At 29.4% G+C, this 12,341-nt stretch overlaps 1 protein-coding gene across 2 annotated transcripts in view; it reads left to right on the top strand.

Annotated features, from left to right (window-relative positions):
• Nucleotides 1–1,751: 1,751 nt before the first annotated feature.
• Nucleotides 1,752–12,341, top strand: part of Fkbp14 (peptidyl-prolyl cis-trans isomerase Fkb14) — a 28,330-nt gene continuing 17,740 nt past the window's right edge. Inside the window, exon 1 of one of the 2 annotated variants that reach the window (XM_074258003.1) lies at nucleotides 1,752–2,152. In XM_074258003.1, the coding sequence (XP_074114104.1) occupies nucleotides 1,761–2,152 (392 nt within the window). In that variant the 5' untranslated portion in view covers nucleotides 1,752–1,760. The remainder of the gene's footprint in view (nucleotides 2,153–12,341) is intronic. The other variant, XM_074258008.1, reaches the window with a different exon arrangement.

Genomic DNA, 12,341 nt, shown 5'->3' with positions numbered 1-12,341 from the left:
TGCCTTCAGTCGTAGCTAAGAAGGAGGATAGCTCTCTGCACTCTCTACTTTACTCATCTGTGTTGTGCGACTCCAGGAACTGGAGCTGGAACTGGAACTGAAACTGGACGGTTCCCAGATCCGCAAACCGCCATCCGCTTCTCTCTGGGTGGCCGGTTGACGCTCGCTTTTCATTTTGCGTCAGACTTCCGTAATGTTGTTCATTTCTTGTTACTTTATATATCCTATGCATATATATACTTATACATATATCGCTCCGGCAAGTGTACGTCGAAAAAGAGAGTTCATGTCACAGAGTAAAAGTAATTTCTCTCATATAAAATGAATACAATCGTTAAAATAGATTTTTTATCGCTCAAACTTTTGTGTGAACCAATAATGTTTTGTACTTTTTACTTTCAAAGTTTTGAATTAAAGTTTCTACTATTTTATCACAGTTTTTGTTATCTATTTTTATTTTAGTTATTGTTTTAGGGAAGAATATCAATCATAATTGATTATTACGTTAATTATCATTACTTTATTCATTTTATAATTCATTTTGCTAGAGTTATAATTTTACAGTGACTTTTTTTTTTATTAAAAGTTTTGAATTTAAATAAATTGATTTTACTTCTGAAATAAAATTTTTTCTTTCCAAAAAAAAAAAAAAATCTAAATCTCGAAAAATTATTCTATTAATTTTTCTGACTATTTTATTTATCAATAAATTTATTTAAAAAAAAATTGAACCAAACTTCTCTAAAAAATTAAATATTTACAATGAAAAATTGATTAAAAAAAAAAAAACAACTTCTATTTGAAATAACTAATAGATATCAAACAGCCGAAACACTTATCTGACTTTATCGTAACGACCTTTACACTCAGCAATTGAGTGTATTTCATAAATAATTACTCCGGGATGGGTAATTGAAAGAAGCAGCTCAGTAAAAATTCCACGTAGCGGTCGTTTCTTAAAAACAAAAATAGAGTAAAAAAGCATAAAAGCGATCGAGACGGTTGAATGCCACGTAAACCAATCGTAACTGAACACGAAAAGTTATAAGGAATGTAACACCAGTGTCTGAGCACCTCTTTACAACTTAAACTTGATCCGCGTGTTACATTTTGATACGCCTGTGTAGTATCTACGTATAGTAGTGCTCTCCCATCCCACGCCCGTCTATTTCTTCCCGGCATCTTTATCAGCCCAATAAATAAACAAATCCATAAATAAGTAAAACAACTGACCGATCGTATAAATAATTCCTGCTCCTGCAGCCAAGGCAGGGAGGAGACCCGCAAGTGCAGAGATCTTGTGAAAAAGCGGCGTCAAAAATTGTTAAATAAAAAAGAGAAAGTAAATTATAAATACAAAAACAAGTATAAAAAAAAAAAATAAAAAAAAAAAGATATTATACCGGTACGGGTGAAAATAAATAAATAAAAATATCTGCAGAGTGAAGAGCTCCAGAGGAAGAGAGAGAAGGTCAAATGCGGAAGTAAGGCAGAGACCTACATATTCCGAGAGGCCAATGAGACGGCGCAATGTGGCATCTCTTCTCTCTTTCTCTTTCTCTCCTCCTACACTTTCGTATCGCAGCTCTTTGTCCCTCAGTTCCACGTTTCTTCGTCACGTGTACGCAGCAGTTCGCACGCGCCATCTTCCTTCTTCCTCTCTCTCTGTTCTACGTCGACGGATAAGTCCCCCTCTTTCACTGAGGACTGTGTACACCGCTACTCCTATCCTCCAGAACAGAATGCCATGACGTGGTAGTATGAGGATGAGGGCAACTTGGTTGAGTCGCGTTATACCAAACGCCAGTTGCTCCGCGGCTTCCGCCAGTTACAGTGACATGAGTTTACTTCAACCACTTGCTAGTAGTTACGGTTTTAATAAAAGATCCACGAAAATGTCACGATTACCGAGTGCCACTTTTGGAGTCCTGACGTGGACCTTTGCCCTCTTTTTAATTTTGGGAACTGTCACCCAATCTCTCGCTTCTAATGAAAATAACAGTAACAACAATGACAATAATATTAAGTCCAATGAACTTAAAGTTGAGACACTTTTTGTACCGGAGGGCTGCACGGTTAAGTCCAAAAAGGGGGACCATCTTACCATGCATTACACCGGTACGCTCACTGATGGTGCCAAGTTTGACTCAAGGTCAGTGTCTTTTTTTTTTTTTTTTTTTTTTTTCCCGGTGATTTTTGGTGCTTTTTATATTGGAAAAATTTTAGTTATAATTGTGGGTGATTTTTGGTAAATTGTTCTCAGCTTTTTTGTAATTTTTAAATTTTATTATTTCTTGTACGGGTTGAAATTTTGTGAAGCTCAGGAAAATTAAGATGATGTTCAGTGAAAATTGGAGTGAAATTTTTTTACTTAAGATATTTAAGAACGAAAAAAGATTTCCTATCATTTTTCTGAATCTTGAATATTTTAGCCATGATTTTGGATTTAAATTTTAATAAAATTCATTGGGTTACTACTAAGAAAATAATTTTCTTGAAACTTATATCAATTCTGTATAAAAAACTAGAGTTACGATAAAATTGACAAGAGCTTTTTTTTATAGAAAATTTAATTTTCTCCAAAAAAGATTTTATCATTTTTTCGTATCTTGTTACTGCAAGAAAAAATTTCTAGCGACTTTTTATTCAACTTCTGTGAAAAAATTTAAGATGGACAGCCTTATGTCGAATCACGTGACCGATTTCTTGCATACGACTCGTGATAATAAATTCAAACTTAATAGACTTATATAAAAATGACTACTATAGACTTCAAATTGGACTTACGTGATAAAAGATCATTTTCATAAAAGTAAACACTCAAAAATAATTTGTCTCACGCAATTACCAAAAATTTATGTTACACACTCATTTATCTGAAAAAACTACCAGACCTATCAGTGCTCTACATCCCCACGATGCGCGATAAATATAAAACACGTCTCGTTAGACTGCAGCTCGAACAGCTGATGTACAGAAACGGGAACGAACTATCAAACGCCTCCGAAAAAATTTTATTTTAAATATATTTAATAATTTTTATGTTTCAAAATTAATAATTCAAATATTATAATCTTAATTAAATATTTTCAATTAATAATAATAAATAATACAGCAATAAAAAAATTAATCGGATTTCCGTCTCAATCCATAAAAAAAAAAAAATTGCGAAAGAATTTTACTGATGATTAAAACGCGCATATAAATAATCGTCTTATGAAACAGCTACGAGTATTAACGGATTAAAAAATAAAAAGTTTTAATAGAAGTGAAATCTAGAATGACAGGATGAAAGCACAAAAGCATATTTTTATCTTTAACGAAAATGTTTCAACAAATAACCGTAAATTGGGTTTGAAATAATGGAATCAAAGTCGTCAATACGCAATCATGCGTGTTGAATGTTGTGTATTGTATGAAATCTAAATCTAAATCGCGTATTGTTTCCTCTGTGCGCTCTACGCATTTCATACTCCGTAATCACAATTAATTGATGGATTTGACTTGCTTTTATTCCATCTCAAATTATTCTATTGTGTCTATCCTCTGGCCGATATTTTAAATATTATTTTTTACTTTAGCGAACTTAATGTCAATTTATATACAATTCAAAACATTAAATTCATTGTCTAATTAATTATAAATTGTTATCGAAAATTCAAACAATAATTACAAAATAATAAACATACATTTACTAGAGAATAAATACGGTGAATAATAAATTAACAATGCTTTATGTGGTGGATGAAAACGTTTCATATTGTTGATTTTTAAATTTAGGTACATTGAGTATGGAGATACCTTTGTTATGGTGATAATATTTTGAATTATGTTGCTAAATTTTATGATAATTATTACATAATTAATAATTATGGCAAATATTGTTCGCTTCGTTTCTGTAGGATACAAATATGAATATTCTTCTACTGGATTGTCGGTTGTAATTAAACCATAATAATTTAGGTAAAGAAAATAAGTAAAATTCGTTTGATTTTAAAATTAATTTATAAATAAATTGCAGAGTGGGTGTTTAATTATTTTAATTCATCCCGAGTGAATTTGCCTCTGAAAAAGATTTTATTTATATTATAAACCAAAAAAAAACTCTGCGAAGTAAATTCGTTTTTATTTGTTTAAAAATTACAAAAATGCGTATGAAGATATTTAAAACATTCATAAAATTTTTTCTTTTGTACAAAATAAATGTTAATAATTTAAAAAAAAATTGTATCAATATTTTTTTTAAATATCTATTAATAATACAATTTTTATAAAAATTTTATTAAATGTTCCAAAGTTAAATTTTTTTGAAAAATATAATTAATATTTACAAACTATAATTCGGGATCAATTGTTCAAAGGATTTTTTAATAATTTGAAATTTTTTTCAGCTAAAAAAAAATTCATTTCATTCCAAAAATTTTCCGTAGAAAATTTTTTTTTTATTAAAACGCAAAATTATTTCGCAGAAATAAAATTCAAATTTATTTTATACGCGGAATATTTTATTTATGCCAAGCAAAGGGAGTGAAAATTGACGCCCGATTTTTTGCAGTGTAAATAATACCTTTGAGTATAATTTAGAAATTTTTCCGACGTACTTTTCCTTTAATATGTTCATACCAAATTAGGCAGTAATAGATACCTTACCATGACCATTACCCAAGACATTAATTTCGCATTTTATTATAGATAAATCCCAAAAGTTGGTAACTTATACTCCGAAAGTTAGTTCCACAATTCATACATTCAATTGTTTTCTCTTCACCGTTACAGCCGGGATCCGTTATAATAATTCTTAAACGGCGATATTTAGGTCAAACCAAAGTTTCAACCTCCTCATTATTCTTCATTCCTTTATCATTGTTATTACTGCATATGTTATTGTTATTCTTTTATCATTCAAACGCATCATTCCAATGTTTTTTTTTATTAACAATGAATGTTAATATTATTTATTTAGCAACTTCCTTCTGCACTATCGCAATCCGCATTACCTTGTTGCTAAAAAATTACATACTCTTGGATAAGGGAAAAAAATTAATTATCTCTTATGAATAACTTGAAGGTTCACTTTTTCTGTCTTTCAACCCAATGAAAGATAAGTTTTTTGTCGTAAGATTCTATGATTAGATGCTTAAGTACAAAATAATTAATTCATGGGAATAAAAAAAAATTTTTACATTAAAAAAAAAAAACCGAAGGAAGGAATTTTTCATGTCAATATTATTTAGTGTTGAATAAAATTTTTTAAGAATGACAAAACATGTGTAGTTTGTACACATATTTTATAAACTCACATTAATTCAAATAAATATTATGTTAAACATAAATCAATACGAATGTTGGTGATTAATAAATCTGTCAGCGCAATAAAAGACATAGATATAGTGCAGATGTTTCTAATGAAAATCAGAACGGCAATCTTGTAAATAAATTTGTTGACTAACTCGCAATAAAAGCAGTGATGCACCTCATGACTTTACTGCTAGTGAATTTACGGTAAATAACGACCGTAAACATATATTACACTGGACTAAATATTAACTGTTCTGTACTAAAGGGACAATAGTCGTTAAAGTATTTATTTTGTTAAAAATCGGCAGTTAATTTTCACTCCCTTCACTCGGAGTACCGGAGTGAAAAAATAAAATACTCCGGTTTAATCCGAAAAATATTCTAAGAAGTTTTCAGACTGAAATAAATTTTTATTAAATTGAAAAAAGTTTTAAATGCAAAATTATTAACAAATTAATAATTTAATTAAATAAAATTCATTACTTTAATATTACTGAAAGAAAACTGACGTATGGCAATTTTTGGGATTTTTTTATAAATAAATTATTAGAGTGAGAATTTATTAAAAAATTCTACGTAAAGAAATTAAAAAAAAAATATTAATGTAATTTTTTTTAAGCATTAAAATTTATTTGTTTTATCAAACAAAGGAAAAAAATTAATTTTTGAAATTTCTAATTAAATATTTTGTAAGTTTTAAACGACTAAAAGCTACTTTTTATTTTTATTCAATAAAAATTACCGAGTTTTTTTTAATTGACATGAATAAAATTTTTCTTGGAATGAATTTCACTCCAGAGGGATTAAACTAATTAAAAATCATCGACTTTAAAATTTTTTTTACTCTGTAAAATAAAATATAGAGTAAATATTCGATAGAATATATAAGTTTGAAGTAAAAGTGATACTTAGGAGATAAAAAAACAATAAATATTTGAAGTTGAGTGATAAAGAGCAACAATGACGATAAACACATATGTGTGGTGAGAAAAGCGGAAGTCATTATCGTGAGTAAGTTTTGAGATTCACAAACTCTCATATCGTTTATGGGACTCGGCTCGTTATCTGCAAATGCTTAGGAAGAACGAGAGAGAGATCGAGAAAGAGAAAGTAAGATAGATGAAAGAGCGTATATATGTATACAATATAATATAATCCGTAGATATATATGTATATAAAGAGCAAGAGAGAGAGAGAGAGAGAGAGAGAGAGAGAGAGAGAGAGAGAGAGAGAGAGAGAGAGAGAGAGAGAGAGAGAGAGAGAGAGAGAGAGAGAGAGAGAGAGAGAGAGAGAGAGAGAGAGAGAGAGAGAGAGAGAGAGAGAGAGAGATAGAGGAAGTTTCTAGTAACAGTAGCTTCAATGACAGCTTTCAAAAGCTTCGCAAGTGAAACTGGTGGATAGTGGGAAACCATTCACAGTGGCGGCGGCAATCTCGGCTTCTCCGGGTTTATTCCTCGTTGGGAAGCGCGTTAATTGAAATTTGAATCAGACAGCATCTGCTTAGATTAAGAGGATATGCCTGTAGTCCATCACCGTATAATTTAAACTTTTAAAGCACTTTCTTTTTTTATTTTTTTTTTTTTATTCTTTTGCTCTACTTTTTTGTCACCAACGAAATTCGTTTTTTCACTTGGCTAATTTCCATTTAAAACAATTACCTTCATTGTGGATGGTAGATCATTTCTTACTTATTCTTATATTATGTCTGGAAAAAAAAAAATAATATTAACACTGATAAACAAGAACATACTCAGCGTTTCCTTTAACGATTACACTTAATTCCCGTGTTATAGAAAACGGAAACGGTAACGAGTCGATCTTCTTTTTCCTTCCTCTAGTGAATGCGAAAGCGAAAATGAAAATGCCTTTGGTAAATATACTCAAGTTTTCACTCTTGCCTGCTCTTATTGTAAGCTTACGGCCAATTAACAATATTATCATTTTCCCTCATACTCTTGCGCTCCTGTTATTATTATTATTTATTATTATTATCATTATTCATAATGCTGTTTATTTTATATTTATTATTTTGAATAATGAGGATACAAATTTCATTATTTTTATGATTATTGCGCACTGCATTTACGTAAATTTATTAATAACAGTTTTGAGTAAACGAGTAATTATAAATAATTGCTATTAACTGGCAGCATTTTGCCGCACGCTCGATTCAATTTTTTGTGAAATTTATTTCTATGGTCAGATAATTACAAAATTCATTTAAATGTTTTTATAATAAATTACATTAAAAAAAATTACATATTTGATTTAGGAAAAATATTATTTTATAAATTTTACTCTTTTTCGAGCTATTCAGTTCTTATTAATTCTTCAATGAGGCTCTTGATTATTTTTAAATAACCCATATTTAATTCAATAATTTTTTTTTTAATATGATATTAATAAAAATCACTTTGACTTATTACAATCATCTGTCATAAATTTAATCATAAAAATCTGCAAGTTTTTCAGAACCAAAAATTTTTTTACGAGCAGAAAATAAAAAAGCAGCGAGCTCTAAAAAAATCCCATCCATCAATATAAATATTTTTCGGCTATAAACTTTCAATAGAAAACCAGAGTAAGTGCTGGATAACGAGCACTAAAAATTTTTCATATTCAATACTTTTGATTCTACCCGGCAGATTTTCAGTCTCCCGCATTCAAAAAAGCACAAATGAAAAAAAAAAAAAAAAAAATGATTGATCAAATAAGCAAATCGATGAAAATAATGAAGAAATAAATAAAACAAAAGTAATTTTCGTACTTTGAAATTGATAGTAGTTGTATAAATTTCAATATTCGAAAGCCGTGTGCGCTGTATGTCACGACAGAATCATTGAAATAGAATAGCCTGTAGCAAAGTAAAGTCGATTGACAACGCCGTCCTTCTCTGTCACGGTTAATCTCGCGATCGTCAACGCCAACTGCTATTTTACATGGGAATAAATACACATACAGATATAAATAATAGATAAATGTATGTCGACGATATGAGCATGTGTAGCTTAATAGAACAGTCAGTCACTAGTTGTTTGAATATGACACAGATGAAACCTGGTCAGAGTCCTCCTCCTGTACCTATAACGCATAATCGATCCATTTTCCTCGACAGTACGCTTGGGACCGAAACAAACTCGCGCGAAACTGTCTATGGGCTCATTTCGGTCCCCAGGGAGTCTTATGGTGTAATGTAACCCACCGCCAAACGATATATCTCATCTATACTCTTGTAATAATTTTAACAACTCTATCGATATTATATTTTTCTTCTTTTTTTAAAGGTTTGTAATTTTTTACGGGTTGGGTGCAGTCAAAATTGGAGAAAAAAAATTTTTTTATTTTTTGAATAAATTTTTAAAAAATTTGAGAATCAACTAATTTTTTTTTTTTTTAGTAATTCGGGTTATTTTATAACTTTATAATTTGTTTTTTATTTTTTAAAAAATTTGTGAGTAAACTATTAAATCCTGTCAATTTCTTAATTGTCAATTAAAAAAAAAAACTTTCATCAATTACAAGACTATTTTTAAATTTTTCAATTAAAAAGCTTTCCAATCTGTATCAAGTTTTTCATTCACAATCTCCCAAGTTCTCTAAGAGCGCATCTTGAAGTAAAAATATTAATTTTTTACTGATTGGTAAAAGTTGATTTTAAAAAAAAATTTTAACTTACTTTTTGGTTTTTTATTCGATCAAGTAAATTATAAAGATAATATAATTTTACAAAAAAAAATTTGTTCAAAATTTCTCACTCCTAAGTGCACAAAACAAAAATTCTTTCCTTATTAAATTAACAAAAAAAAAAAACTAACGCTAAGAGAGTGAAACAAAATTAAATAACAGTTAATTTATTCTTAGCGCTGGAATTTTATCAATGTTTAACTATCATCGTGTACATGAAGTTTCTCTCAGTTATTTAGATCTTGCTCTGGTACGCTCGACTCCGACAATATATATCCCGAAGTAATAGCTCTTTCTGAAACTCCAGCAGTACCGACCAATTTAGATTTTAAGAAGATATTGCAAAAGTTTACCGTCAAGCGAATACACCTGCACATCCCCCTGTCCACCCACATATATGTGTTCGGAGTTGTAACTATAAAGCTCTAGCAAGAGGGGCTCAATAAAACTGATCTTCCTTCGCCAAAGATCCACGCAGTTATTGTCCCTAGGTACCTTTATGCCCCTATACCTCTATTTAATTTTATTTATCCTAAAAAATATATAAAAAAAATAAAAATAAGACTATCTAAGTTGAACATATAGCAGATAATACATATTATATCTTATTGGAGCAAAGTCAAATTTCATTTTTATCTTTATCCTCACCCTCTTCCTCCCTGAAAGAGAAAGGGTGCAAGGATCAAGAGCGTATTCTACCTGTACCTTTACCTTTACGTCTACATCCCTCTGTTCTCAGTACTTTACATCTACTAGACTACAGACTACTCTATACATTATACAGCCTTATTCTGGATTCTGAAGATCACCAACTCAAAGATCTCACGCCACATAACGTCACTGAATATGCATACAAATATAAATATTCAGTTATTCATTTCATTTAAAATCAACCACTGTTTTATTATTTTTTTTTGCTATGATACAAAATGAAATAAAGAACTTTAATTAACTTTTTTTCTAAAAATATTTCAAAAAAAAAAAAAAAAACGTTTTATATTTCTATTGACGAAAAAATTGAGAGAAAATTTTAATTAAAAATTGATATGTTACCACGAGTAATTTGAAATATCTGTAATCTGTGGGTTGAAAATGTGTACGGTAGGAAAATTTTGGTTTTAGTTTGATACGAGCGGATTAAATTACCGGGGAATTACCGGAAGGGTGTAACTCGTCGATTCAGTAAACGTCTTTGTCATCGATTAATTTCACAATGAGACGCCTCTCTTATTCCTCGGCAGATATAATACGTGCATACTTCTTATGAATGATAACGAGATGACGTGACTTGCCCAAGAAATTTCCGCTCTAATGCCCTCTCATGTAGGCTGAATATATTATTATTGTTATTGTTATTATTGGTACTGGTGTTAGTGTTATCATTCTCGTCATTCTAGCAATTTATTGTGTTTAGGCAGAGATTTATAATTATTTGTTTAAAGTGCAGGGATTTTTTTTAGCGAGTAGCTGATTTATCATTGAGTCAGTTTTTATTGGAATTTATGGATTAACATTGATAAAAATATTATCTTGAATAAAGAGAAAAAATTTTGAGTCAAGATCATTTGAAAAATTATTTTTTTTAGATGAGTAAAAAAATTCTTCAACTAGATTAAATTGATTAGATCTGTTTTTTTTTTGGATTGTTACATTTTTTTAGTACTTCATTAAGTAAGCAAATTTGGGTCTTTTTTTTTTTATATAAAATTTTTAATCAATTTAGAGTGATTATTTTTTTCATATACAACAATTAAAAAAAAAAAAGAAATATAATTACTGTGTTTTCGATTGGTGCAGCCATGCTTGATATCAAAGACTAATAAAAAAATTGCTCTTTTGTAAATAAATTTCTGGTATGGGATTCGGATTACTTTTTTCATTAAAAAAAAAAAAAAAAAAAAAAAAAAAAAAAAAAAAAAAAACTTCCACTTATTAGTTTAGTTTTCTACTAAACCGTGTTTTTACTTTTTTAGATGAATTTTTTATTTATTTTATTAATCACTAACGGAATTTGATTCATTAAAAATAAAATCAAAGCGAACATTTTTTTTAATCCCACATTTTTTTTTTTTCTATTGTTTATTCAATATATTTCAGACCGGAGGCCTAGTTAAAAACTCGGTTACAATCAAATCCAATATTTTTTTAAAGAGCCACATAAAATAATTTCAAGCTTTTTTTCATCTCTGGTGAAAAATTTTTTTCAACCAAATAAAAGTACAATCATAAAAAATTCATAGCAGAAAAAAATCAATTAAGCTTACGAAAAAAAATTTAAATGAATAGAATTAAAAACGGGCATTTATAATGACTGCTAAACTTTTTATTTTGTTGGTCGAGTTTTTGTTTGGACAAGTACTTTTGACCGAATTCGCGGGCAGAAAAGCTCGACGAGCAGTGTGAGGGAGAAAGTGAGAAGTTGTCGTCGAGCTCTGTCTGCTCGTCGCATTTATTTTCTCGACTTTTAGGGGGAGGGAGGGAAGGAGGGTACACGACACTTGTGCACACTATGCCACTGGTTTCTCCTCAACTTGGTAGAAATAATTAACAACCCTTGTAGAACAGCTGAGGGCGCTCCTTGGTACAGGAACCACTTGAGTCTTCTCGAAATTTAAGCTCGTACACCCAACCGCTTGAAATATTTAGACGTCGCTGTTCTGTGCTTGCTGCTGCATCGCATTTACCCTTTTACTCGTTACAACTACATGCTTATACACCATAAATATGCATACTCTATGCAACTCTATCCATACAAACATACTTACACCCTCATGCACTCATACTTGCACCAAAATCTTGTTTAGTGTCCATCAAATTAACATCACACTCACTGCATTTGGATAATTAAAAGGTACCGGATCTAAATAGTCCTAATTATCCTTATGAATAATATAAATCTTTAAACTTTTGTTTATTGTTAATCCTTTCCTTCTGCATTAGCTTCATTCAATGTTTTGAATTTAATCAATATTTTTTACACCAGACTAGTTTCAATTTTATTACAAAAAAAATTTTATCAAAATTTTTATGCGGAAATATATTTAGTAATTTTTTAGTTTTAAGGTTTATAAATGTGATATTAAAATTTTTTTTGGTTCAATCACAGATTATTAAAGTTCTTTAAAATAATAATAATTTTTTTTAACTATCAATTTTTCAATTAAAAAAAAAAAAAATTTTTTTTTATCTGTCAATATATTTTATTAATCATTTTCTATCGAAATAAAATTTAAGATGTAAAATTTAATTAATAAAAGATTACGTTTAATAATAGGCTTGAGATGCATTGAGATGTCTGTACCCTTATCCGGCAATAATGTTCAATTCACGCGAACTCAGAGAGAAAAGATGAACGGAGA

This window comes from Cotesia typhae, unplaced genomic scaffold, assembly GCF_013202065.1.
Source record: "Cotesia typhae breed Kobodo isofemale line unplaced genomic scaffold, CoteBio_Ctyphae contig_123, whole genome shotgun sequence".
NCBI lineage: Eukaryota > Metazoa > Arthropoda > Insecta > Hymenoptera > Braconidae > Cotesia > Cotesia typhae.
Note: the sequence above shows the minus strand (reverse complement) of the source record. Positions and strands in the feature narration are given on the sequence as shown.